At 41.5% G+C, this 27,962-nt stretch overlaps 4 protein-coding genes across 8 annotated transcripts; 2 read left to right on the top strand and 2 right to left on the bottom strand.

Moving 5' to 3' along the window:
- The first annotated feature begins 38 nt into the window (after window positions 1-38).
- On the top strand, window positions 39-16,082 carry LOC108610673 (putative phospholipid-transporting ATPase IIB). 5 transcript variants are annotated; one of them, XM_089465364.1, is made up of 7 exons: window positions 39-174; window positions 938-1,591; window positions 12,218-13,055; window positions 13,119-13,902; window positions 13,968-15,312; window positions 15,381-15,454; window positions 15,515-16,082. In XM_089465364.1, exons 2-7 carry the CDS (start codon window positions 954-956, stop codon window positions 15,646-15,648), a joined length of 3,813 nt encoding a protein of 1,270 aa, XP_089321490.1. In that variant the 5' UTR covers window positions 39-174; window positions 938-953; the 3' UTR covers window positions 15,649-16,082. The 5 variants fall into 5 exon arrangements, with proteins under 5 accessions (XP_089321490.1, XP_089321491.1, XP_017858403.1 ...); XM_089465365.1 differs by having other exon boundaries at window positions 40-86; XM_018002914.2 differs by having other exon boundaries at window positions 41-1,591.
- Window positions 15,016-27,866, bottom strand: hbt (headbutt; the record flags this gene model as incomplete). Its single annotated transcript, XM_089466280.1, has 4 exons — window positions 15,016-21,583; window positions 21,650-21,830; window positions 25,011-25,374; window positions 26,187-27,866. Coding segments are annotated over 4 exons (2,919 nt in total), but the record flags the coding sequence as incomplete, so codon positions are not given.
- Window positions 22,827-23,736, bottom strand: LOC108610679 (uncharacterized). Its single transcript, XM_018002926.2, has one exon. It carries the CDS (start codon window positions 23,707-23,709, stop codon window positions 22,969-22,971), a length of 741 nt encoding a protein of 246 aa, XP_017858415.1. The 5' UTR covers window positions 23,710-23,736; the 3' UTR covers window positions 22,827-22,968.
- Window positions 23,865-25,415, top strand: LOC108610678 (uncharacterized). The gene has a single exon (XM_018002925.2). The coding sequence runs from the start codon at window positions 23,865-23,867 to the stop codon at window positions 24,888-24,890; it is 1,026 nt and encodes a 341-aa protein (XP_017858414.1). The 3' UTR covers window positions 24,891-25,415.
- Window positions 27,867-27,962: the final 96 nt, after the last annotated feature.

Below are 27,962 nucleotides of genomic sequence, written 5' to 3'. Positions count from 1 at the left end.
GCTTTTTCCAACACTGCAAAATCAGCTGTTTGCCAGTTTGGCTAAATTTGTACAATTGGCCAGTGGCCACTAGCAACACATTTAACGTAAATAGACGGAAACGTGCTCAAACATGTGCTAAATTGTTTATAAAAATTAGTTAGATTTATTAGAATACCTCGACACACAAGTGCGGTAAACAACTATCGAGCTTTTAATCAAAATGTGAACAGAAGAAGAGTTGAAAATTTCTTATTGCATGTGTTTAGTTTCTAGTGTGTGTGCGTGTGTGTGCGTGAGCGAGTGTGTGTGTGTGTGCAACTGTGTGGCCTGGGCCATTGGTAATAAAACTTGCAAGTGCCGCGTTGTTATTGTTGCTTTTTTATAGTTTTATATTGTGATACCGATCGAGGTGCTACTCCGCAATAATAATAATTGATAAACAATTATTATCAATTGGCATTTTTAGAAGTGAGCATGAGTGGTTCGATTGACGGATCCGCTAGATGACGTCGACGGGGAACGCCCGAGTGCTTGTATGCGTGTGCTCAATATAATAAAGAGTCGTGTTTGCCCAGCTCCCCCATAAAAGTTTACGCGCCCAAATAAAGACAATTGATAAGGCAGCAGTCACACGTTGTGTTTGCTCAACAAATAAATTGTTGTCAAGTCCGGCTGGCTGCATTGGAGTTCACTGGAAACGTGGCAAGCTAAGGCTGGATAAAGTTCCATATGAAGGAAAGCGGAAATACATAGAAGTCAACAGCTGCAAAACTGCACTGAGAGAATTTGTGCAAGTTTTGGCCAAACACACAATACGGCACACCTGTCAAGCGCGCTCTTGCACTCGCGAGCTCACTAGCTCTGCGTCTCTCTCTCTCTCACACACACACACACACGCAAACAAACGCATTCAGCAAATACCCATAAATCGTATTTATATGCATATACAATATAGAACGCTCTCTTACGCCATGACTGATAACGAGCTGCCGCTACGTGACTTTGACGAAGAGAGCGAAGAGACTGATTCGGAAACAGAATTGCTCATACGCCACACTGACGCAGCCATTACCAATAGCAACAGTAACAGCAACAGCAACAGCAAAAGCAGAAGCAGAAGCAGAATCAAGGGCAACGTCAACAGTGGGCAAAGACGACGCAAAAGCTCAACTGGTTACGGCGGCATCGGCGGCATCGGCAGCCCCAATAGCCGCGTCGGCAGCGGCGCTGGCGGCAGCTTTCTGGGCAATCTATTCAGTCTTGGCTCAGCCGCCGGCCAGATACGTTATAGAAATGAGCGGAGCCGCGAGCGCGCCCGACACTCGAATATTAACAGCAGCGGCAGCGCCTCGCGCGACCTTACGTCCGACCATACGATTGGCGCTAGTGCAGCGAAACTGGCGCAACTAACACAGACGGGCGCCGCTGGCGTCGATAGCTCCGCGCCACATGCCACACATGTGGCCACAGACACTAATGCGGCTAACGGTATTGGCGCCCACACAGTGATCGATCCGGACAACGGCTCCTCCACGGTCTTCTATCAAAACAATCGCCGGCGCAGCAAAAGCCGCAGCATCGCCAATATTTGTAAAATGTGCTTTTGTAGGTGCGTACGCAAATATACTATACAAACAGAGACATACATACATACCTACATCACCAGTCACGCATGTGTATATAGACATATTTATCAGTTGACGAGACATTTGTTCTTTGATCTGTGCAGCGGTGCGTATACGTGATGTTCCACATCTCAAAATTTGCTGTCGACAATCACAATCCAAATGTTGCCCGTTCAAGAAAACAACTGAAAACAGAAGAAGAAGAAGAAGAGAAAAAAAGTTGAAGAACAGCTGCCCCTCTCTCTCTCTCTCTCTCTTTCACTTACTCTCTCTCGCTCATAAAAGTTATTTATTTTTTTCAAAATTAACGCGCTTCGAAACACTTTTTCAATTATTCACAAACAGAACTGCTTACGTATGTACAGTGCGTACTCAATATGAGGTGCAAATACTGCCTAGATGCTAATTTTTGCTAGCAATGTGGGTCAAGGCGTAAATAATTAATTGTAGATGGCATTATCTATGAATATTATTTATTTCACATTTCTTTATTTCTTTTAATCTGATCTGACAGCATGGTACAGTAAAGACTCAGTTGGACGCTTGCCCATAAAAGTCTGCGCGCAATTAAATATGCACTTATGTATATATTTGTATATGTTATTATCAAAAAGAAACTCGAAAACAAGAGCTAAAATTGTATAAATACTACATCATTTTTTAAATATCTGTATGCAAATATAAGTATACATACATATGTATCTAATTGATATAAAATCTCACGAATTCCAATTCGGGTTCTTTTTGATCTGAGAAGTAGTTTCCTCTCTTTTGATTGAACTTCCCGTTCGTTTGCCACATGGCGGGGATTTTGTTATCTCAAACTTGGTGTTTGCATCTTAGCTTAGTTTCTTAGTTTCTTAGCAACAAGTTCTGCTCCACTGACTTTATTTATTATCGTTTTTTGCTTTTTTTTTTTGCCTTTATGAGGCTTGCGCTGGGCAGCAACAACAAGTCGCTGAAATTCAAACTACCAAATGGAAACATTTCAAAATGTTCTACAGAAATACAACAAACTTAGCAAAAAGCGCACGGAAGCAAAAAAGAAACAAGTTGGTGGTCTAGCCGGGAGTGCTCGACTAGCGTGTGCCCTATAGTTCTAAAACATATATGACATTTATCGAATATTCTGTTCAATTAAGACTTGATCTGCTAAAAGTGTACAAGCTGTTGTGCTACATCGGCTTATCTGGCTTTAATACGACTATGCTAATGTGTTTAATGCCCAATTTTGGCTGGAAAAAGAAGAGATTGAAAATCTATGCTTTTGACTTAAGAAGGTGCATAGAAAATATAAAAGAAATCGATATTAAAATCAGATCAGAAAATCTTTAAGAGAGATCTGAGAATTACATATGTATTGATTTCTTAGAGGTGCGAGTTGAATATGAATTCGAGTATCTATCTCTTCGAGCTAGACAAACTGTAGTCAGGTCATCATTATATGTATGTATATATAGTAAACTTTATGAGGCGTAGACACAGAAAAGTAAATTGCAAAGGCAGACAAAATGGTGGTCGAGACAATTCGCAGAAAAGTTCGCGTTTTGAAACGCGAGTAAAATTGTAGATAAATAGACGATATATGTATGTATGTATCGATGCACGTATACGAGTCTAGTATATGGGATACACATTGTTTCGACATATGCACCGATACACACCCAAATATATGTAAGTGGACGTAAAAATATATTTTTAATTTTCTTAATTAGAAGAAAAACAAGACGAAAATAAATGGAGAAAGAGCGCACAGCGAATGCCGGCAGCGAAAATAAATAAAGAACCAAAACATGTTTGTTTTTGTTTTCTTTTCTGCCACTTGCGACGAAATCGAAATCGATAAACGTGATCCACAATACGCGAGAAGCGTCAGTGGCTCGTTCTGTTTATGCCCAAGTGTACATCACAATACACATGCCTACATATGTCCGTTTGTATTTACTTCCACCCTGACACTCATTCCAACTAAAAGCGAAAATCGAAATCCAAATGGAAACGTCCAACGAAGTGAACCACCCACGTATAGCTAAGTGGTGCGAAATTTCGACTGGCGACAAAAATGCCAAGACCTTTACATGTCGCAAGACTTCAGTTGTAATAGAGCTCGGAATTTGCATTTGTAATCGATTTTTGGCGTGCAACTCCTCCTAGCAAAGAAATTAAGGCGAAACGCTGTTGTTTTGTTGTGTTTTCTGCTTTTTGGTGTCGTCAGCTGCTCAACTTAGAAGAAGCGAACACTGAACTACAGAGACTCGAAACCAGTTTGCTTAGATAGGTTTTGTATTCAAGGTTTCTAAGACCCAAACGAGTTCTGCAGCAAAAGTCGCATCCAGTTAGTTATATTTCTTTTTGGCGAGCATTTTATACCCTATTCCATTTTATTTTGTGTATAGTGTTTGGCGGTTTAAGAGATTGGAATGTAACATGCAGAGGAAGCTCAAAGAGCTGGAAATATCAGTGAATTGAAAACGGATTTAAACCATGGATTTAAATCATGGATTATTAATAAAGTGATTTACAAATAACAGTTGAGAACTTCCTGCGTAATATGTATTCTATTTATATTCTGTTCGTTAAGGTATATGGTGTAGGTATCTGCTGTGATTTAATTTACATAAAACTGATAAATATCCATTCTCATTACTCAAAGAACTTATGAGCCACAATCATACATATCAAATTAATTTTATCAAATTTAATTTTACATGAATTGAAAAATATTGATTTTTGATCCAAGAATATGTACAGTCTTAAAGAGACTAATAATATATACATATATATCATGTGCGCATTTTTCTGTATATACTTACATCTGTTAGTATATAGTACATAACAAACTAAAAATATCCATTTTCATTACAAAGAATAAATATAAAACACTTGCTAGGCCTTATTTTAGATATGAGAGACTCGTTCATATATAATTGTTGAGCCGATGGCTATTGCAGCTATCAATTCCATAGTGAATCAATTCATGGATTACAGAGTATCATCTAGGTGCCTGTTCTTGACAAGCTGACACTTATTAAATTAGCTTTCATAATATGTAGAGGTTACATAGGTAATACTGGTATATACTGATTATGCACTGGTGTATTCATATATAGGTATATTTCAGGTCTTGCGAGCACTCGCTGATTGCAGAGTATCATTTAGTTGCTGCCAGCCGAGAAGTGAACTCTTACCAGCTTAGTTTCCGTGCTTCGCTCTTTTCATGTCCAAAAATTGAAAGTTATGTGCCCTCGTGGCTTATCAGAAGGAGGTCAAGCGTTCGGCTGGGTGCCTGCTGCGCCGTCTGAGAGGGCAAAAATGAATGCGAAAAAGAGAAAAAGAGCCGCAACGCGCCGCATTGCTCGACTAGAGATTTTGAATTGAGTAATGCCACAAAATGAAACAGCGCATGATAGTTGAATTTCCAAGTATATATAACAATCTGGTCTGGGCCTGGGCCTGGGCCTGAGAATCAAGCCCCATTGTTCGGGCAAGTGGAACCAAAGTTGTGCAGCTTACTTCGTAATATGCATTAGCTACAATTGCATTATATAAACCCCGGTTTGAGATGCAAATTGCATAATATAGTGCCTCTTATCAAAGACTGAGTAATCAAACAAGCTATAATCATTAGGGTAATTGAATTCTAATCAGAAATCAAGCGAAAAGGGCTTGGCTAGCATTAGGCTAATTGAATGCTTATCAGCAAATGAGCTGTCCAATGAATTGTAGAAAAATCTTTTAGCTCCCAATTAGCTAGTTAATTAAGGGCGTACTTTATCGCTAAACTTTCATAAACTCTGATGCTGTACAACCAAGTCAGCTTAAAAAGTTTTAGCTAAAGTATTGCAATTTCCCCATTGACTGTTTCAATTGGGGTTTTGTAATTGAGGTTTTTATTAGCTTACAATGCCTATTTATACCCTGGACCCATTGAAAATGGGAAATCAGGGTATAATGGTTTTGTGATAAGTATGTAACAGGCAGAAGGAATTATCGCAGACCCCATAAAGTATGTATATTCTTGATCAGGACGACGAGCTGAGTCAATATAGCCCTGTCAGTCTGTCCGTCCGTCCGTCCGTATAAGCAAATCGATCTCCGAAGATATTAGAGCTAAAGAGCTGAAATTTGGCATGCATACTCGTGTGTACCATACGCAGTACAAGTTTATATTATTTGTTCGATAACTCATTTGATAACTTTTTTATTGAAAATAATAGAAAAATGGATTTAGCTTTTTTCAGCCTAATTTAAACTTTTTTAGACCTGGAGACTTCCGATTTACTGTGTATATACATATGATGAATACAAAGATTTTGTAATTTACAGATTTTTGATACCACGTCCCCTTCGCCCCAAATTTGTAAAAAACGTATTTCAAGTACTAGAGACTTATGCTTTGGGATGTACAATATTAACCATATAATCACCCCTGAAAGTTCCATTAAGATTGTCTATCTACAAAAAAAATTATTCAACAAGTAAATTCTCATAATATTGCACTGAAGCGCAGCCCAAGCTCAGTCGCTGCTTACTGCGCAGTTAGCAGAGCACGGGCTTATGCGTAAGTGTGGATGCATATGTATATATGTGTGTGTGCATAAAAGAAGTGCAGAATGAGTAGAATATAAGCTTGGGGGGTTCAGGGTATCTCCTAGTCGAGCAGTCTCGACTGGAGCCTTCTTACTTGTTTTTAAGTCATTTTTTTTAGCAATACTTTTACAGTGGCTTGTGTAAATTATCCAGCTATTTAGAAAATGAAAAGGAACTCGAATCTTCTGAAAGATCCAATAAGTTGAGATGTATAAAGTCAGGTATATGAAATGAAATGATTCGACAACAACTTGTTTACTCCCCCTCGTCAAAGTCGAACTTGAAGTGAGCAAAACTCTTCAAATGCTGACCCTGAGCTTACTTAATTTGCCCATTATAATTGCTGTGGTGTCTGTCTGTAACCCTCTGGCTTGAAATATGGCCAGCTCTCGTTTTAGCCAGTCTAACGCACTTTGAGCTGGCTTTGAAGGTCTTGTTGCTGTGGCTCACTGTTTGGCTGGAGAACAACTACAGCGCTTTGGCTTTTGGTTTGTTTGTTTTCTTTGTTCGCCTACGGCCCAACTCGAAGCGCTGCCTGTTATATGAGTCCCAAAGATTTCGGGCGATTAGAATTGCAATTTGGTTTCAGGTAAAGCAAATGTTGTGTAACCAACGCGTCGCTTAACTGTCGTCTGCTAACCGCTTTTGGCTATTTTGTTGTTATTGTTGTTGTTAAACGGGGTTGTGGTCTAATTGCGAGTATTAGTCCAAAGTTCCCATTAGCTCGAAAGCTAACTAAGCAATGCTTTTAGCGATAAGGCTCCGATATTTGGCCTGAGCGCGCTATAATTGTGAAATTAGTTTCCGCTCTATTGAAGATTAGGCTAAAGCTGGTGTGAAGGTTGGAAAATAATCGGTTATTCCAAGTGACGCTACATATAAACATTGACTTTCTATAGAAAACATCAAACAAAGAAAGATCTACGAGATCTTTAAGTATAAGGGAGTTTACTCTTCAAGAATGTTGAATTCGGCATAAGTTAATTTCAAGGCAATTGAAATAAAATATGAAATTCCTTTTACGATGCCTTTCATAATTGATTGTTTAAACATATTTATAATCGACCTATAAATAACTAACGAATAATGAAATCGAATTATGGTAGATTCTACCTATTCCTATTCATAAAATTGGGGAATAATCTTGAACTACATAACAAAATATAAAGTAATGAAAAATAACCATGAAAATTAATGAAAGATCCAACTTAAAACTCTAAAATCCAAAATATTGTGTTTACAATTTAGCTAGAATGAATAAACATTTAGAAATAGGCTTAAATAGTAGCATAAATAGTAGCACTTTATATACTAGATTCAACAAATGTAAATAATTAATACTTAAAGAGCCGAAACCAGGACTTTCCATTTGCCAGATAAACTACAATCAATAAATATAGTTATAATTAGGAAATAATATATAAATCGGCAAAGTAATTTTGGTTTCTATAGCTGTAATTAAATGTATTTATATATAGTTAATTTGATATAGAAATATGTCTTGCATATTTTACTATTATACATACTATTCTAATTTCCTGTATTAGTTTCTGTACTCACCTAGCCTATAGTCGCATAAGCAGAATTTCTTCCGACGCCTTGAGCTGAAAATAATATGTGAAAGACAACAATGGCTAAGTGGAAAGTAGGAATTGTTGTTGGCTGGAAATTGCGAACACAACAAACTCGTAAATACCGCAAAAGTGTCGAGACGCTGGAGAATTTATCTAGCTGCTTATCATACGCGCTCACGAAATGAGAAGAGTAGATTGGCGTTAAGCCTAGAATGAGCTTTCCAACAGATCTACGTATGATTATGCAGAGGTGTGTGAGTGTGACACCGTATCAAGTCGCTCAAGTAGATCAGCTGGGGTTAGATCTATACCAAATCTTTAGAATCAGGATTAGTGGAAACTCTATATGTATACAATTATTCATTTTCGTCCTTGCCCGAGTATCATGCAGTTGATACTACCCGTCTAGTAAATTTTCTCTTGTTTTTCATACGGTTTTCAAGAAGCAAGTCGCGTCAAAGGAATTCATTTCAGAGCAGACAATGAGCTATTGGTCGACTGATGGACCGCTCGACTGTGGCGCATAATTTATGCGCCACTTATCCACCTGTCGGTAACCGCTAACCAGCTGGAGGCGATGGAGTATTGAGGGAGGCGGCGTTCTGTTCCGACTCCTCACTCCGGCTAATTTTCAATTTGTGTGTCAACAAGCGGGCTGCCTGGCTGCCTGCGTTGCTCTGGACCGCCTCGACACGCCCTCGAGTCGCTCGGCTGATTTCTGAGCAAATAGGCGGACGACCATGATAAGTGGTGTGATGTTCAGTTCTACGGAATAGAAGCTATAAATAGCTGCGCTGCCGGTTGACTTGTTTATTAACCCACATTGCAGGCAGTGGGTGAAACAATGTGCTGTTCTTGTTGTTTTGCTGCCAACTCTTTTTCCAAGCTGTGGGCAACAAATAATAACATTAACGGTTGCCATTGACGGGCCCTGGAAATGGAACTGCCACTGGCACTGGCACGGGAACCACCGGGCATGGGGGCTGTTTTGCATGCGGTGCGACGACAGCAAAAGTAAAACGAAAACAGAAAACAGAAAAAAGCTTGGGAAAACTATGTTGCCAGCTGGCAATTGCCATACAATTTGACGACTACTTACATTGTACTCGTGTACATACATAATACATAAGAAATCCATATTCCAATCCACGCTTTTTGAATTTCAATAGGTCTTTGTGGGCCTCTAGGTAACGCTTGCCCATTAAATGAGCACAGATTTGTACGAAATATCATCTTAGATTAGAATTTAAACAGGTTATCTACTAAACTAAACTAAACAGGTTATCTACTACTAGCTACTAAAGCAGTTTCAGAACTTTTCATAACTGCCTTACGAATATTTCAGTTTTAAATTAAATTTAAATTCATTTGTTTTTTTTTTTTTTTTAAGATTTCTGAAAAAGAGAACAACCTGGTTTATAAGACTATGCAACAGTTATATGTATATATTTATATCTATATGTATATGTATATATTGTCATATCGAAAAATAGATGGAAGATAGATAAATTTATAGAAAGATAGATCGATATTTAGATAAAATATTTTGAATTATACGCGAAAGTCATAATGAAAACAGACAAATTTTTTCTAAAAAAAAACTTGGTTTATTTCGCAGTTTTATATTGTGTAAAATATGCAATACAAAATAAGTTTATTTTTATGAGAAATAATTTTATATTTACTCTATTAGCGGGCATAGCCTTTTATCACATTTTCTGTTCCTCTATAAATGTGTGTGTGACTCAGTAATAATATTTAACAGTGGATCACATTAATGGGAACAGCAAATAATATTGTATAACAATTTAACAACTGCAAAATTGTCGACAGTTCTCAAAACGTTTCGTATACCCATATAGATCTTCGTATACAGATAGAGGTATTCGTATATCTGCGACGTGCTGTAATATCTCTGAAAGCAAAATGCAGCGAATGCATTTCGCATGTTGCAATTAGTCGAGGGTAAGGAAGTGCCGAATAAAACAGGTTTTATAATTGTTGTTTTTGGCTTTGGCTTGGCTAAGCAATTGTGAGTAGGCACAGCAAAAAAATGAAAATAAAAAAAAAAAAATATATATATATATAAACTATCTGGGCACGAGCTAAGGAAATGAAACGCTGACGATAGCGGCTCAGCCTTTTGATGTGATATTTGCTGACTCTGACTCAGATCCCAATGATATACGGGTTGAGGGAGACAGAGAGACAGATTCGTGTGAACGCTCTTCAGTTGACTTTTGCAGCAGAGGGCTGACCCTTTGTCCTGGTGTTGGCCTGGTCGAGATCTTTGTCTTTGGCCATTCCTCAATTTTTGTAACTCTTTACAGTATTAAGCACGCTGATGTCATTGAACCTTTTTCACTTTTGTATGGTTTATTGCCAATGCTTAATGATAATTGTTTTTGTTGCTGATGTTGTTGTTATTCGTGTTGGTATTTCTCGTTCTTTATTTGTATGGTTTTTTTGTTTTTACTGTGAACAACTTTTAGTATGAGATCATAAGCCACTATTGACAAAAGTTTAGTTTTTTTGTAAGATGAATAATATATGTATATACGACAAACCCATTGGCACGCCCAACACCTAACGCCCGCAACTCGAGCCACATTAATTTGCCCCATAAAAGTAGAAACAAGTTTACTCAAAGAGCAAAAGCAAATAAGCAGCTAGCGGTGTTATGCGCTAAACTGTTTATATTGCTGAAACGAAAGACTGACGAAGCTTATTTAATTAACATGGATATGCGAACTCAACGATGTGCGCAATCAGCTGAATTGCTGACATTATATATTTTTCAACGGTCATTTTAAAATGCGCGCGCAATATTCGAAAGAGTGCTGCCAGACTGTTCAGGAGAACGCCTGATTGTGCTAGCTGCGCTCTACCAACACAAATCACGCGCATGGATGTAGTGTGTATTCACTCACACCCAAGTGTACGGTCGTTCTATTGATTTCTCTTTTCGCCAAGACACAGGGCTGTTAAACAAATGCCAGACAACGTAGTTTTGACACGGAATTTTTCGTTTGCTTTAATTTGTGCATAAGAATTTCGTGTGACTGCATTTAATGATTGCAATTGTGATTCGATTGAATTAGATGGGCATGTAGATGCATTTAGTGAAGCGAGTACCATGCACTATGTGAATTACGGTGTGAACCTATACAAAAACAAAAACAAACAACTATCCAGCTGCTATTGCTGCTGCTGCTGCCAGAACAAAGCCAAAGGCAGCTCAGCCCCCGCTAATAAAAACTATTTAAAATCGGCTGTGAATTGTTAATTAATCGAAACGGGTGAAATGGATGACGGCACTTCGCAAACTTCTGCAGCAGCAGCTTCTATGACCAGAGAGAATATTCCGCTGCTGAATCGTCATCGCAATCGCTGGTACTCATTCAGGTGAATCATCATAACATCCATGACCCCCAGTTCTGCCTAACGGCTATCTGGTTTATCAGCATTTTCGCATCGAGTGTAGCCCCCGCCCCGTCCAGCTCCCGCTTCGCATGAGCGACAATCTGGTCACAGAGCGCAGCTGCCGCAAGTGGCAACGTTCTCTGCTCTCCCGCTTGCCACTCTCTTCATGATAACCTCTTTACTGACTTTCCACACACTTGTGTCTGTTTTTATTACACATGCATATACATTTATGTGTGTTCGTATGTGTGTGTGTTGCGTGTACTTTATTCTTGGTGGTTCCATATACACATATTTGATTTCATTATTATTGATTTTGTTGCCAAGGTCACTTCATGTAATTTAAAGCTGCAGTTTACGGTTATGAAGCAATATTTTATCAAGTTCTGCGGAAGTCCAAATTGAATTCTTGTGCTTGACTCAAAGCTTAGTTTAACGCTTTAATGGAACTGCTGTTTATAATATATAAAGAGTAATAGTAGAAAATAGTAATTATCCAAAAACTTTGTATATATACTTCTTGTATTGAAATGTAGTTGGCATTGGCATAATGATCAAGCTGTAAATGGGATTTGAATTTGTTTCCCAATCTTACAGCAAATATATGCAACTATCTATCTGTTGCCATTTAATTAAACATAATTTTGCTTTTTAGATTTTGTTAATATATATACAACGAAAATACATATATTTTACAAATAGTAAATAGTCTTATTTTTATTAATTGTAAAAATGATATTTATTTACAACAAAAAATTTGTCGAGACACTTAAATTATTTTTTTGATTCGCGTTTATCAAAATTTTCCTTGAGAGCCCTCATAAATGCCACAGTTTGGTTAGCTCCGAATGCAAGCGCCGCCTTGCTTGCAGGATCTAAGCTCTAACGAGACTCAGAACCAGGCCAAGAAAACGTATGCAACAGATTAGATTTGTAATCAAGGGGGCCAACGTAGTGTGGCAGTTAACTGTAAGGCAGCTATATGAATATATATTTATTGATGCAATTGTGTTCGTCTTACAGCTGCTGGAAAAAATGGTTCAGGCCACGGGAGCTCCGAGCCCGGACGGTGAATTTGGGCAGGCCGACTACAGAGAAGTTTCCGCCAAATGAGATACGAAACCAGAAGTACAACTTCATCACGTTCTTGCCGCTGGTGCTATTCGAGCAGTTTCGCTTCTTCCTCAACTTGTACTTTCTGCTGATGGCGCTCTCGCAATTGTATCCGGACATACGCATCGGCTATCCGTACACTTACTGGGGCCCGCTTGGCTTCGTGCTGATGGTCACCATTTGCAGGGAGGGCGTGGATGATCTGCGTCGGCATCAGCGCGACCGTGAGGTCAACTCGCAGAAATACAAGCGGCTGTCGGCTACGCATAGCAACGGATACGAGATGGTGCCCAGCTCCAAGCTCAAAGTGGGGGACGTAATCGTTGTGGAAAAGAACGAGCGAGTGCCCGCGGATCTGATCCTGCTGCGCACCAGCGATCGCAGCGGCTCCGTCTTTGTGCGCACCGACCAATTGGACGGCGAGACGGACTGGAAGCCACGCTTGGCGGTGCCCTACACCCAAAAACTGTGCCGGGACGCGGACCTGTACAACATCGACGCAAGTTTCTATGTGGAGAAGCCGCAGAATGACATACACAGTTTTATTGCTACCTTCTGCGTGACGGATGGCAGCGAGGACACCGGACTCAGCGTGGAGAACACCCTCTGGGCCAATACAGTCGTCGCCGCTGGAACCGCCACAGGAATTGTTATCTACACGGGCTGCGAGACGCGCAGCGTGATGAATAACTCTCAGCCGCGTTCCAAGGTGGGACTGCTGGACACTGAGATCAACGGACTGACCAAGGTGAGTAAATAATGAATTGATGAATCCTCAATGCTTTTATAACAATTATTGTCATGGTAACAGGTGCTATTTTGTGCCGTTCTGGGACTCTCGCTGGTTATGATGATGCTGAAGGGATTCGGCGGTCCATGGTACCGTTATATGTTCCGCTTTGTGCTGCTCTTCTCGTACATTATACCGATCAGTCTGCGCGTGAATCTCGACATGGGCAAGGCCTTCTATTCGTGGCAAATGCAAAACGATGACAATATCAAGGGCACCGTCGTACGATCCACCACCATACCCGAGGAGCTTGGACGCATCTCGTATGTGCTGACAGACAAGACGGGCACGTTGACCCAAAACGAAATGGTCTTTAAGAAGATACATCTGGGAATCGTATCACACGACGCGGACACTTTCCATCACATTGGCCAGATGATACAGAAGCTGTCGAGCAATATACTGCAACAACAGCAGCAACAGGGCAGCCTCTCCAGCTCTAGCAGCGCCGGCGAATCCATCAAACCGATCATGTTTGCTGGCAATCGCATGCGTCGTCCCGAGGGCTGGCGCGAATGGGAGGCGGTGCGCGCCTTAGCCTTGTGCCACAATGTGACGCCGGTGAGCGATGATGACGATAGCCACTCGGTATCCACTGCTTCGACGGTGACCGGTGGCAACAATTCGCCCACCAAATCTGTGATAAACATTGAGGCACCGGGCAGCACGGACACGGAGCACCAATATCAGGCCGCCTCGCCTGATGAGATTGCCTTGGTCAAATGGACCGAACAGGTGGGCCTGACGCTGATTGCACGCGATCTGAATTCCATGACGCTGCAGGTGAAGACTGCGTCAGATGAAAGTAAGCGCAGTTGTCATAATATTCCTAATGAAATCTATTTTAACTAATCGTAAATTATTTCCTAGATGACATCCTGTTGCACTACCAGATATTACAGCTATTCCCATTTACGAGCGAGAGCAAGCGCATGGGCATCATTGTACGGGAGAGCAAGTCGGGTCAGATAACCTTCTATTTGAAGGGCGCCGATGTGGTCATGTCGACGATTGTGCAGTACAACGACTGGCTCGGCGAGGAGTCCGGCAACATGGCGCGAGAGGGCCTGCGCACGCTCGTTGTCGCCAAGAAAGTGTTGACCGACGAGCAGTACAACGACTTTGAGACGCGCTACAATGCGGCGCGGCTTAGCATTACGGATCGTGTGGCCAAGGTGGCCGCCGTTACCGAGTCCCTGGAACGGGAAATGGAGCTGCTGTGTCTCACGGGCGTCGAGGATCGCTTGCAGGAGAATGTGCGTCCCACGCTGGAGCTGCTGCGCAATGCGGGCGTCCGGGTTTGGATGTTGACGGGCGACAAGCTGGAGACCGCCTGCTGCATCGCCAAATCGTCGCAGCTAATTGGCCGGAATCAAGGCTTGCACGTCTTGCGCTCTGTCAAGACGCGAACGGAGGCGCACCAGGAGCTAAATCAGTTCCGGCGCAAGCAAGGACACGCCCTGGTCATATCCGGCGAGTCGCTAGAGGTGTGCCTACAGTATTATCGGCTGGAGTTCTTGGAGCTGGCCACCGCTTCGCCAGCAGTCGTGTGCTGCCGCTGCTCGCCCACCCAGAAGGCACAGGTGGTGTCCCTCATCCAGAAGCACACGCGCAAGCGCACGTGTGCCGTGGGCGACGGTGGCAATGATGTGAGCATGATCCAGCAAGCGGACGCAGGTGTGGGAATCGAGGGACGCGAAGGCCGTCAGGCATCGTTGGCTGGAGACTTTAGCATTCCGCAATTCTCGCACATTGCCAAGCTGCTGCTGATCCATGGGCGACGCAGCTACAAGCGCTCGGCAGCCCTCTCTCAGTTCGTCATCCATCGTGGATTGATAATTACCACACTGCAGGCAGTTTTCTCAGCGGTATTCTACTTGAGCTCTGTAGCTCTGTATCAGGGCTTTTTGATGGTGGGCTACTCCACGGTGTACACCATGTTTCCTGTATTTTCCCTGGTTCTGGATCAGGACATCACATCAGAGACAGCTGTAACATACCCGGAGCTCTACAAGGACCTGTCGAAGGGGCGCAGTCTCAGCTATAAGACATTCTTCATCTGGGTGTTGATCAGCATCTACCAGGGTGGTGTTATCATGTACGGCGCGCTGATACTCTTTGTGGATGAGTTTATACACATTGTAGCTATCAGTTTCTCAGCGCTTATTATGACAGAGCTTATCATGGTGGCGCTAACGGTGCGCACCTGGCACAGGTTAGACCGATTAAAACTGTTATCAGTTTCAAAAGCCTTATTTATTTTGTGATTTGTTTATGACGCAGGCTTATGGTCTTGGCGGAACTATTCAGCTTGGCGCTATATCTCATCTCGCTGGCGGTGTTACATGATTATTTCGGTGAGCATTATAGTGATTTCTATCTGTTAGATGTTATTTAAGTTTATTATATACTTTCAGATTGGGAGTTCATTTGGTCGTACGATTTTCTCTGGAAGGTATCGCTTATTACAGTCGTCTCCTGCTTGCCCCTGTACATAATCAAATTCCTGCGCAAGAAATGCTCGCCGCCATCTTATTTGAAACTCTCTTAGAAAGCGACGAATTTTTCAGTTACAAAATTAATTTTCTTAAATTATTTGCACTTATTTTGTATGACTATTTACTAAAAAGGTTTTAATATTATTTTCCCATAAGATTTCGTTATTTCTATCCAAGTTCTGCCACCAACACAGAACCCCATCCTCCCATGCGTGATATATAAAGTTTAATAACTGAACTTTCGCAGTCTCCCTCTATGTATTTGTTTATACGATTTGTTGAATTACACAAACGTGAAGCAAAGTGAACGGAAAATAAAGTGATTATGTATACATTTAAATGATGATTAATGTTTAAGTCGCAGTAAACCAAATTATGTTACTAATTATTTAATAATAAAGTAAAAGTAAATGTAAAACTAAATGTATCTATAACTAAAACTGAAATCAATTATAAATGTATGAAAATAAAGAAAACGACAATTAGATTTTCTATTGTGTTATTATAACGGAACATATATCAATAAATTTGGTGAAAGCTAAATTCCTTGTTGATTAAAAATATATTACATTAATATATACATATTTGAAAGTATCCAAATATTTCACCATTTCTAGGTATTAAAGAAAGTGTAATAATAGGAGTGGGGTGACGAAAAGCTGAATAGAATTCACAATGCAAATATTTGTTCTAACTATTAATAAAAGAGACTGACTAAACAGAGAATAGAAACAGAATCAGATTTGCCATTAGTTAATAAGTTAAGGAATATTGTTGTCGGACAACTTTTTGTGGTAAGTAACAAGAGAAAATCTGCAGTAACAAAATTTTGTAATTCTAGCTAACTCTAGCAAGAGATGAAGTATATTTTTATTTACCATGCCCCCAAGAGGCTTACATATATAATTTTTGAAAAATCAGTTTTACGCGTTAACAGCTACTATTCTGTTTAATATTGTAGCTGTAAAGCCTTGGGAGATACAGATCTTTCCGTTTTGTGCTAGTTGTAGTGGGCATAGGTATATAAACTATTTTTACTCTATAATCAGAAAAATAGTAGTTTGAAGATGGTATTGTGCCTGTAAAATAAATGGAACTCACGCTGGTCAGATATCAATCCAATTTCAAATCATGACTTCTACACATTTTTATTGATTTCGTTTACAATCTTTATTTACCACCTTTCTTGTCTGTTGTTTGGTTGTTTTAATACTAATTCACAATGGTTTGCTTTCCAATACATAATAATAGGTATTCATACTTTATATTATTAAAGTATATATATATTCATATATATAGTATATATATGGGTATTTTTAAGGGTAATTGTTCATTTTGTTTTTGTTTTTTTTATTATTTATACATATATATAGAAATATATGTATGCGTAATTTGTTATTTCTGTTTGTTGTAATAATACATGTAGTTCTCCATTTGTTAAGCTTATCCTTTGTGTGTTTCTTCTTCACCGATGCTGTTCACAATCCAAATTTCCCGTTCTTCTTCTTGTATAGAATATCTATTTTTAAAAACCTTTGCTTGAAATATGCTTTGTGACTTTTTGTTTGGGCTTTTTCTGTTTTAAACACAATTGAGAGGTCGTTGCAATTGGAGCTATAATTTAGAAGATTTTTTTTTTGTTTTTTTTTTTTTTTTGTTTCTGCTGCTTTTATTCATTCAATTTCATTAATTTTGCTAGTTTTTTTTTTCATGCTTAAATGCGGAGAAATACTTTAAAGGTAAACACTTGGCTTTAGAACTAATTTAATTCTTGTTAAACTTCACAATTAAATATATTTTGAAATGTATAGCAGCTGTGTATACGCCTATGCATTTCATTCAAGTTTAGGTATTTAAAATTGTAATTCATTTGGTTTAATTTAAATTTTATTTGTTTTGTTGTTCGTTTTGTTTTTTCCTTTAATAAGCTTGTGGGTGTTGGATTTAACTATAGATTTAGTCACTAACTGCTAATATGTGGCCTGCTGAGCAATTTATGGGATATGCGCACTACACTATCGAATACATGTAGCAGATGAGCCAACAACTTTTCGCTAAAAACTGAAACATTTCTTACACTTATCCAGCTTGAAAGGGTTTCCGTCCAACAGTTCTAGTATCTTAAAGCTTTGCCATTTCTTGTTTGTTGCTTGAACATTTCAATTTGAATACAACTACAGGTTCAGCATCTCGCCTACAAATGAGATGATCAATGATCGTATGTATGATTATAGTAAGTGTATATATATATAGCAGATGTGTATATATCGTGACATTTCGGCTACTTTGCTAAAAATCTACAAAATATAATATTTAAATATCCTCTCTTAGACCTAATTGCATATATTATACATAAATGTGTATACATATTATAATGATTGTTTAACATTTAGTATGCTTTTTTTTTATTTTATTTTTTTATTTTTTATATTTACTGTTATGTGTTGTCTTTGGGCTTTGATGAGGTCAACTATGATTTGGTTTTTAGAATACGCAACTTTGAGTTTTCTTTCGAAGAAACAATTTTAATATATATATTTGTATTTTCTTTTGTATTATCGTTATAAATTTTATTTAAATTTCATTGTTCAATTGTTTTCTTTTTAATTATTGATATGTGCTTATTGTTTTTTTTTTTTTTTTTAATCCTTTTTTCTCTTCTGTGTTGTTGCTGTGGTTAATACAATTTTCTTAATATATTTTACACAATCGAAAACTGTTTGCATTAATATTCGAATAACTTGTTTAAATTTTCTTTATTTTACTTTATTTTTTGTCTGTTTGTGTTGTTTTATATATTTTTCCATTTAATAATATTCAGTCTATATAAACATACATTTATACATATATGCTAAAGTTCGCAAAGCAAAAATATGAAGCATATTTTCAGTTCTGCTAAAACCCCGACACAAAATACAATGAACCAATCCATTTTTACAAAAAAAAAAAAAATTAATGAATAATTAAAAAAAAAAATTGTTTTAAAAATTAAATTCCCGGAAGAACCGAGATTACCCAAGCGGATTCTATAAATAACTTTCAAAGACCAATTGGATTCGAAACGCAATTGAGCAATTGAGCTAAAGGCAAATATTGAATAAAATCTTGAATCATTTGCATATTGAGGATATTCCAGGAAGGAGATTTTAGCTGTAATCGGATGGACAATCGGAAGAAACCACTAGAATATGCTCTTCTCGTATTACAATTGAAAAATCCACTGGGTACTTGGAATGAATCGGAATTTCAACGGAAAACTGCGTTAAAACTCTCATCATTTACACATACTATGTTATTTAAATGTTTTTCAACTGTCTTCTTCTTTATAGTTTTTAATAATTATTTTAAATTTATGGGCTGTGTATGTGCTTATGTATGTGCCGTTTATTAATATTGTTGGTTTTATGTAAATCTATCGAAAATTAATTGTAAATTACACTTATTTCGTATATCTAAGAGACATTGTGTATGGTATACTACTATGCCGTTATTTATTGTTTTTTTCATCTATTCTTTTTTCATTTATTGTATATATATACTATATATATATCTCTCTGTGTGTGTGTGAGTGTATTTAAATATCCTTTGTATCTATTTGTTTGTTAACACATTCCTCTTGACGAGTTTTATTCATTGCATTTGATTTTTGTTTTCCGGATGTTTTTCTTCATTAATTTTTCAATTTTATTTTGTTTTTTTGATTTTAGTTCTCAACATTGATTTAATATACGTATATATATGTATGTATATATACAGCATAATATATATAGAACGCATTGAAACACAAATATTTACATAGACGTAAGTATATTAAGTATTATTTGAATTCATTTATTTGATTCTTGCAGGTGTTTCATATTGTTGTCCAGGTGTTCAGGTCATTGTGAATTGTGGTACAAGGTAGGCCCATTAATTATATCAATAATTTAATACTATAATACAGCTATGTCTTCTATATATATTTTTTCATTTCGTTTTGAGCAATTGTTTATAACTCAATTTAATACTGTTTTAATTTGTCTTTATTTTCTTTGATTTCTTAACATCATACAAGCTAGTTTTTCAATTTTGGAATGTTTTTAATATTCGATTTATAAACTGTTTATAATTCTCAATATCGTGCACTTATTATTCTTTGAATTTTCCTATCTCTTTTATTTATGCAACATGTGAGATTGCTTTGAAATACTCATTTGAGTTCGTTTTAGTTTTTTAACTATTTATATATATTTACTTTGTATTTTTCTCTCTTTTTGCTGTGCTTTTAGGTATTCATTTGGTATTTTGTTAAACTCCTAAGTTTATAAAATAAAAAAGAACAATTTTGTGTCTGTCATGCACCACGAAATACTGATGATAAAAACATATTAGGCATGCGCACAGTGTCCTCAAAGCGAGCAAAACTCGACTCCTCGGAACACTCAGCTTGCGCTTGCTGTTGTTGTACTCCTGCACCGATACATATATAAGGTTTTCTTCAAATAAAGCTAAAACTAAACAAAAAATTACCAGAGGGTTGATTGTAAATAATAAAGCATGTGTGTGTGTGTGTGTGTGTGTGTGCGTGTGTGAGTGTGCGCCAGGCTTTAGGCAGTATGTGTTTTATTTTCCTTTTGTTGTGTTCGAAGAGCTTAGCCAACAAAATTATTAATTAATGGACGCTGTGTGTTTACATATACATACATACATAAGTACATATATGCAGTTGCCTATGTATTTGCTGAACACAATTTGCTGTTAATTAAAGTAGGGAAAGCGTTTTGTTCTTTGGCTCTTTTGGGGCTAGTGTGTGTGTGCGTGTGTGTGTGTAGTTGGAACATAAGAATGTTCAACTTAGTCCATTGAAAAGATTTGAAATCGCTCAAAATCGATGAGTCTGTCTATACTCTATACAGGATACGACAACTACATACATCAATAGCTAAAATATCTCTCTAAGTCTCTGTAGCAGCGAGCTAACGCAGTTGTGGGCGCTTGCGCACAAACGAATTACTACTGTAGGCTGCAGCTTACAAAATCTGGCAAAGCTTTTACAAAATTACGAAACTACATTTACAGTCTACGAATACCAAATACAGGCTACACAATGCCAACAGTGCCCGGCCGGCACTGGGCGTGGAAATCAAACGGCAAAAGCAAATCTTAAACTAACCACTGTGCGCATGCGTTTCGGCCGCCGCCAGATGGCGCTGCTCCTCGCTGACGGCCTGTCGTGCCGCCTCGCATTGCGCACAGTGCTTCTCCAGAAACTTCATGGACAAGCGGAACGTATACCGGTGCCGGGTACAACGCCTTTACATCTTATACTCGACGATCTTGTTGGGATTGAGGAACTGCTCCCGCTGTGCCGCATCCAAATGGGCAACAGTACGTGTCAAGGCCGAACCAGCGCCGGAACCGGAGCCAGAGCCGGAGCCGGTGCCGGTGCCAGAGCTCTTGTGCTTGCCTGTGCCATCGACAGCACCGGCTCCGGCTCCACCTCCGCCTCCGCCGCCGCCACCGCTCGTGCGGCCCGAGTCCGTGCCAATCGGCTGATAGACCCCATCCGCACTGACCACGCCCACATTGACACCAGCCACTACGGGCTGCTGCAGGTAGCCCGAGTACTGTGGAGGCAGCTGGTAGCTGGCAGGCGGCTGCTGTGAAATGGCCCGCGGCTGCTCCGTGTGCGCAATGGGATATTGCTGCTGATGGGCATAGTCCTGGCTGCTGCCGCCGCCGCCCACTACAGTAGCCGCACCGCCAATGCCACCGCCGCCTCCACCCATGCGCGAGCCCGAATCATCGTTGAGCCCCTCCCCCATCTCGCCGTCGCGATTGTGGCGGCCTCGAATGCACAGCTTGGTGAACAGCCAGACGCGCCCGCGGTAGAGCAGATAGCAGCAGAAGTGCACGAAGAACGTGAAAATGATGGCACAGACTGTCACAATGATGGCCTTGCCCGGCTTGGTCCAGTCCATCATCGGGTAGATGGCAGTTTGGTTTTTCCTTAACACAGAGAGTGATTCGAGTGTCAATAGTGATTCCAATGGGGATTCCCATCTGCTTGCTTACCTGTCGGTGCCGCCGGCCAAGAAGTAGATGCCCGTGAATATGGCGTACGCCAGTCCAATGCCAGTTGTAAAGTAGGCGTGGCTCATCTTAATCGGATGTCCCACAATGGCCAGGTCGATGAGCATTATGATGGAGTTCAATACGTGCACCATGATGTTCAATGCGTCAATCTTGTGGATCTCTATGGCGGATAGATGAGAATGATAGATGAGAATCACAAATCGATATAAGTGGGCAAGTAGTAAGAGTGACAGAGAAAGAGTGGGAGAAGGTGGGGCGAAATGAGAGAAATAATGCAATGTTGAGATACGTTTATTATTTTAATGATCTACCAAATGATTTCGTTTGTTTATTTGTTGTAAAATTTTAACACAAGTCTGTCTTTTGCTATGGAAAATATTTTATGAAATGGTATATTCTCCATTTATATCTAATACCTTGTTATATATTTATTATTTATATCGAAGCTAATTGAAATTTTGAATTCAGGCAACAAATCGTTTCACCTTGATCTGAAGATTTTAAAAAATGTTATTATGTATAATATCATATATATAATGATATTCAATATTCTGAGAACTTTTTGTAGGAAGAGAAATATCACTTGGTATGGATTTAATTATGAAATAGATGACAAAGATATTTCATCTAAAGATAAAAAAGTTAAATGACGTGTGCGACTTATGCATAATTAAATTATTAATTCAGAGGTCTTTATTTATTATATTATTAGGGTAGAATATACTGCTGCGATACTGTTATTTATTTAGATAGTATCTGCTCAGTCTTCTTATGGATGATTGGGCTGAATGATGAAGGATGAAGACTTGAGTGAAGGAAATGGACTGAGATATGTGTTCAATGTTGAGGTCAATGAGTATATCTTCATTCCTGGCATCATTCTTGCCTACATCTCAAAAGAAGGGTAAGATGGTTATGTGGGTGTAATTTCGTAGCTCCCAAGTGAGCAGGGGAAGTCATAAAGGGCGAAAAGAGACATTTCCTAATCCATTCAAAATATAGTGATAGTTAACATGCCATAGAATGATTCTAAGTCTGGTCTCTTGCCTTACTCGAACTATTTATGGATATACATATATGTTCTATGATATATCCCAAATAGGTGTTGACTATATAGGTATATCAGAAATCCTATCCATTAAAATGTATGCCTGCATTTGCACTATGGATTTTCAAGACTTATGTTTATTCAAAAAACTCATTCATGCGGCACAACGTATCTAAGGCAGTTCAATTCAGATTTACAATTGCAGATTCGGACTCCGAGTTCGGGTAACAAGAATAAGCACTCGATGGCCTCACATGTTGAGCATTCTGCCCATCAAGTGGAGATTGGACTCGGAAAGTACTTCAAAGGCATGCGCTATCTCGTCGTCGGCATCCACGAAGGTGTAGCCGGCCAGAAAGTCCATCAGCAGGATGACCGAGCAGAGCGGTATGTCCATAATGGGCCTCACTCCCCAGATGAGGCCGTTGAACACTAGCACTTGGAATATCATCAGTGGACACATCGTCACAGTCAGTAGGCCATGGACAAGGTAGAGCAGGATGTCAACTTTTCCTTTCGAGATGAAGTACGCCAGTACGAGGGCAATGCCCGTCAGCAGCCCCACGACCACAGACATAATAATGGCATACCATACGGGCGACAGGCGCCTCGGCTGCCAGGATCCCATGGAGCCAAAGATACACATCATCGCAATAACCTCCAGCACATGGACGAGGGTCGTCGGATCCTGGGCGATCAGCAGGAAGGCATTGCCCAGGCCCAGCGCCACGGCGATGGTGGTGCAGACGGCCCAATTGACCGGATACTTGCGGCGCAGCCAGAGTACGTTCACATAGATAAGGAACAAGACCAGGCCAATGACGTACAGGATTAGAGCAGCTAGGGAATTGCGTTCGGCGGGATCCTCCCGCGTCGCCTCAATCGCCTGGAGCATTATCACGGCGAAGAGAATGTATGCGAGGGCAGCTCCAAACAGTTGCAGATAATAGCTGCGCAACCTCTGCGGCAATCCGCGCGGCTGATCGCTCATCAAGTTGTATGTTTGTTGTGTTCAATTGATTGTTGCTGCTATTGTTGTTGCTCTCTTTGATGTTTTCTCTTTTTTCCATTTTCACTTTTCAGTTTTCAGTTTTCAGCTTCATTTGAGAGCGTAGCCTGTCCCCAGCTGTCAGTCACGTCTGGAAAATGGATCTGTGCTATTTGACAAGCAACATGTCTAGCAAGTCTCGCTCAGCGCCAGAGCTTTACATGCGCTCGGCGGAAACGCAAACGCAAACGGGCACGAGAAGCACGCGTGACACGCATGATACGCAGGACACGCATGACACGCGTGACACGCATGACACGCATGACACGCGTGACACGCGGGACACGCGGGACACGCAGACCACCAGCGTCAGACTGGAGGATACTTCGTTATCGCACGAGACGAGCACGAATCCCTACTACAATGACTATATACCACCGCTGGAGTCCGAGCGGGAAAGTTCGCGCATCGGCTTCCTCTCCAACGTCTATGTGCTGCTGATCGTCCAGGTGGGCGTGTCCACGCTCCAGTGGCTGGTGGCCACCTACCGCATGCGGCTGCAGCTGAGCTCGCCGGAGCGCAATTTCACCGCGCTGGTGCTCTTCCTGATCTGGCTGAACCTGACGCTGGCCTTCTTCGGCTTCCGCCGCCTGCAGCTGACGGCGCCCATCAACTGGATCGTGTTCGTCAGCATATTCGAGAGCCTCACCCTGCTCGTGATGTGCCTCTGCACGCACGACATGGAGCTGACCTGGCCCTACATTGTGACCAGCATCGCCGTCGTGCTGATCTATACGCCGCTGGGCCTCTGGCTGCCCGCCTTCCTCACCGTCAATCTGTGGATACTGATCTTCCTGAGCATCAGTGTCCTGATCACCAGCACCATCGCCCTGGTCACTCGGCTGGCCATGCACCTCTACGTGCCGCTGACCGTTTGCCAGATGCTGTTCGGGCCTTGGACCATGTACAATGCCTTCCAGCTGCACGCCATTCCCCGGGAGAGCTACCGGAGGTACAGCTTCCTGAAGCAGGCGGCCCAAATGTACATCGCCTTCGGCTGCACTGTGGGCGGCCTGGTCGTTGTCAGTCACATTGCCAACGACGCCATTGAGATTGAGAGCTGCAAGGCGGTGGTGTTTTGTGAGAAGCGATCCATTAGCCTGACGTATGGACCAGGGAATTGAATCGAATCACAATGACAAACAGCTGACTCTTACTATTTTGTTGTTGTTTCTTTCACATTTTCTATTTCCTTTTTGTATATACGTATGTCTGTATACTGATTTGGAGCACTGTTTACTTACCGGGATTGTGGACGAGCAGCCAGTAGCACATTGTTACAATAAAGGCGTAGACCGTGGCGCAGGTGTAGAGCACCCAGTAGAGGTGGTGCAGGCGGCTCTTCTTCGCCTGCCGCACAATCTCAAAGTCCTCGCGCTCGACCATCATGCCCTGGGTGACGATCCAGGCGGCCAGCCATGCCTGCACCGTGCAGAAGAGCAGCCCCCAGTGGGTCAGGTAGATCCACCACTTGGCATAGTGGTGCTCGAAGTGCTCGTCGGTGCGTCCAATGTCCAGCAGCGAGCAGACCAGGGCCGCCAAGCATGTTATCGCCGTTATCCAGCGATAGAACAGGTACACAATGCGCACCTGAGTGTTGCGCTGCCACTGCGCAGTTTGGGAAAAAAAGGAAAAAGAAAAAACACAAAGATACTTTTAATTGTGTTTAATTAAATGCTAATTGCTGTCAATTCAACCTACTCTTTCGACAATTTATTCTAGCCAAAATCAAATGCTGTAGACGTAGAAATATTGATGTGTATTATGTGAAGACCTTAGATTCAAGTACCTTCAATTTAATACACTCACTCATTCGTCTTCCATCCTTAGTCAGTTCCTCTACCGTGTGGAATGCTAATAAGTGTAGCTCAATAACTCTAGAAATGAGCGCTGAACACAATTTCACCTGCTTCGTATGCAGAGCACCTGGACTCATATGATAATATTTGATTAAATTGGCTAGACTGCTATAATCTCAGCTGTGACCGACTAGAAGATATCCTAAGACTCGTGTCATTGTGTGATGAGGAGTATACGTATGTATATGTATACATTATATATTTAATTTTTTTTCTATTTATAAGGATGGGATCAATGCAAAATAATTATATAAAACTTCAATCTGCTTATATTAAAATGGGAATCCTCTTCATATAATTCTAATAATTTATGCAAATGCAAAATTTGTATTCCTAATCAGGGCAAATGATTAGGCTTTTGTACAATAAAAATGGAATCCAATTGGAATTTTCCTTCAAGAGGTAAAAGTATTTCAAGCCGAACTAAAACTTCTTCTAAAGATCTATGAATATATTTCTGAACTTTAACTGTTTGCAATGTATGTAACGTAAGATAATGCAATATACTGGGTATGTGTTAACCGTCAAGTCGATTTTGGTTGTTGCAGTCATTTCGCTCACCTGGCAAAGGTAGAAGTTATGCCGATGTACGTGATCCGGCGTAAACTCCGGAAAGCAGCTGTTCCACAACTTGCTAACCATCATTCTCTGATTGCCCAGGCAGCTGCTGGCGTCGTTGGCGAACTGATTGAAGCCCTCACAGCTGTCGTGCGAGGGGTATTGGTAGGACTGATAGGCCTGTTGCTGCTGCGACTGCAGCTGCTGCTGTTGCTGGTGTTGATGTTGCTGGTGTGGATATTGCTGCTGCTGCTGCTGGTGTGGGTATTGCTGCTGCTGTTGCTGCTGGTAGTGATGGTAGCGTTGTTGTTCCGTTTCGCGATGAGTCTGATTGGCACTAGGTGCTGCTGCTGCACTGCCTCTTCCTCCCCCGCCGCCGCTGCCGTCACCTCCGCCGCTGGCCCCTGCTCCGGCTGCGCCGCCGTGCTCCGTTTGGTATTCGTGTTGTGGCGGCGTCTTGTGGCTGTTTCTGCTACCGCCGCCGCCGCCGCTGCTGCTGCTGTAAGGGCGCAGAAAATCGGGCAGATCAAGATCGAGTATGTGCGCCAGCTGGGCCTCTTCGTCGTCCTCGTCGTAGTACTCTGGGTGGTGGTTGCTGTTGTATTCGAGAAAGCGCACGTCTTCGAGGCTCTCGCAGTCCGTGGATAGCAGGGCCGCTGGCAGGCACTCCTCAAGCAGGTCGTCCTCGTCCTCGGTGGTGCTGGCAAGGCCCGGCAGATAGCCGTAGTTGTCGTAGGCGTCGTATCGCCGGCGTGGCGTTGCCTTGTAACGATAGCCGCCAGCTTGTAGCTCCTCCTCCGCCGCTGCAACCGCCGCCGCTGTGTACTCCTGGAACGGCTCGGCTCTGACTATGGGGGGCGCCCGGCTGCTGCTGCTGCTGCTGAAGTAGTAATCGGTGGCTACGCTGGGCGCCGGTGGTGGCGGTGGCAGTGCCGGGGCCGGCAGTGGCGGCAAGTACCCAGGCGAGCTGCCCGTTGACGAGAGCAGCGGTGTGGGCGACGTCTCAAAGTTGATTAGCGCCGCTGCTGGATAGCCCCCGCCGCTGTAACCCAGCCGATACGGATAAGGAGCGCCGCCAGTGCTGCTGCTGCCGATGTAAATGTGCGCCGACGTCGACGGCAGATGGTACCAGCTGGCTAGATTGCTGCCGCCCAGACCGAAACCCAAGCCCAAGCCCAGGCCCAGACCCAGCCCGCTGCTGCTGCTGCTGCCGCGACTGAAGTAATAGCTGTACTGTTGTTGCTGTTGCTGCTGCTGCTGCTGGTAATGGTGCTGCTGCTGCTGGTGTTGGTGCAGGGGCGTGTAATTGTAGTGGTTGCTGCCCGAGAGCCAGCGATGTCGGCCGTAGTGCTGTCGCTGATGGTAGAGAATCTGCTGCTGCTGTTGGGCTAGCTGCTGTTGGTGTTGTTGCTGCTGCAACTCACGCTCTAGCCGTTGCAGCAGCAGTTGCTGTTGAAGTTGTTGGATCTGCAGTTGCTGCTGCTGTTGGGCGAGCAATTGCTGCTGCACTTGCTGCTGTTGCTGTCGCTGCAGCTGCAGCTGTTGTTGCGTCTGCTGCGTCTGCTGTTGCGCTAGTTGCTGCTGTAGTTGCTGTTGTTGCTGTTGGCCACTAATTGGCTCCGGTCTAAAGTAAAACTGCGCGTAATCCAATGTGAAGGCGTTGCTCTTTACTTTGCCTCGCACCTACCACACTTAACAAGTGCTGCTGCTGCTGCTGCTGCTGCTGTTGCTGCTCTTGGGGCTTGCTTCAGCTCTCTCAGTTGCTGCGGTTGCGGTTGC

The sequence above is a fragment of the Drosophila arizonae genome, chromosome 3 (genome assembly GCF_054131065.1).
Source record: "Drosophila arizonae isolate 15081-1271.41 chromosome 3, UAZ_ARI_1.0, whole genome shotgun sequence".
Lineage (NCBI taxonomy): Eukaryota > Metazoa > Arthropoda > Insecta > Diptera > Drosophilidae > Drosophila > Drosophila arizonae.
The sequence above is the reverse complement of the archived record's forward strand: the minus strand, read 5'-3'. Positions and strand labels throughout refer to the sequence as shown.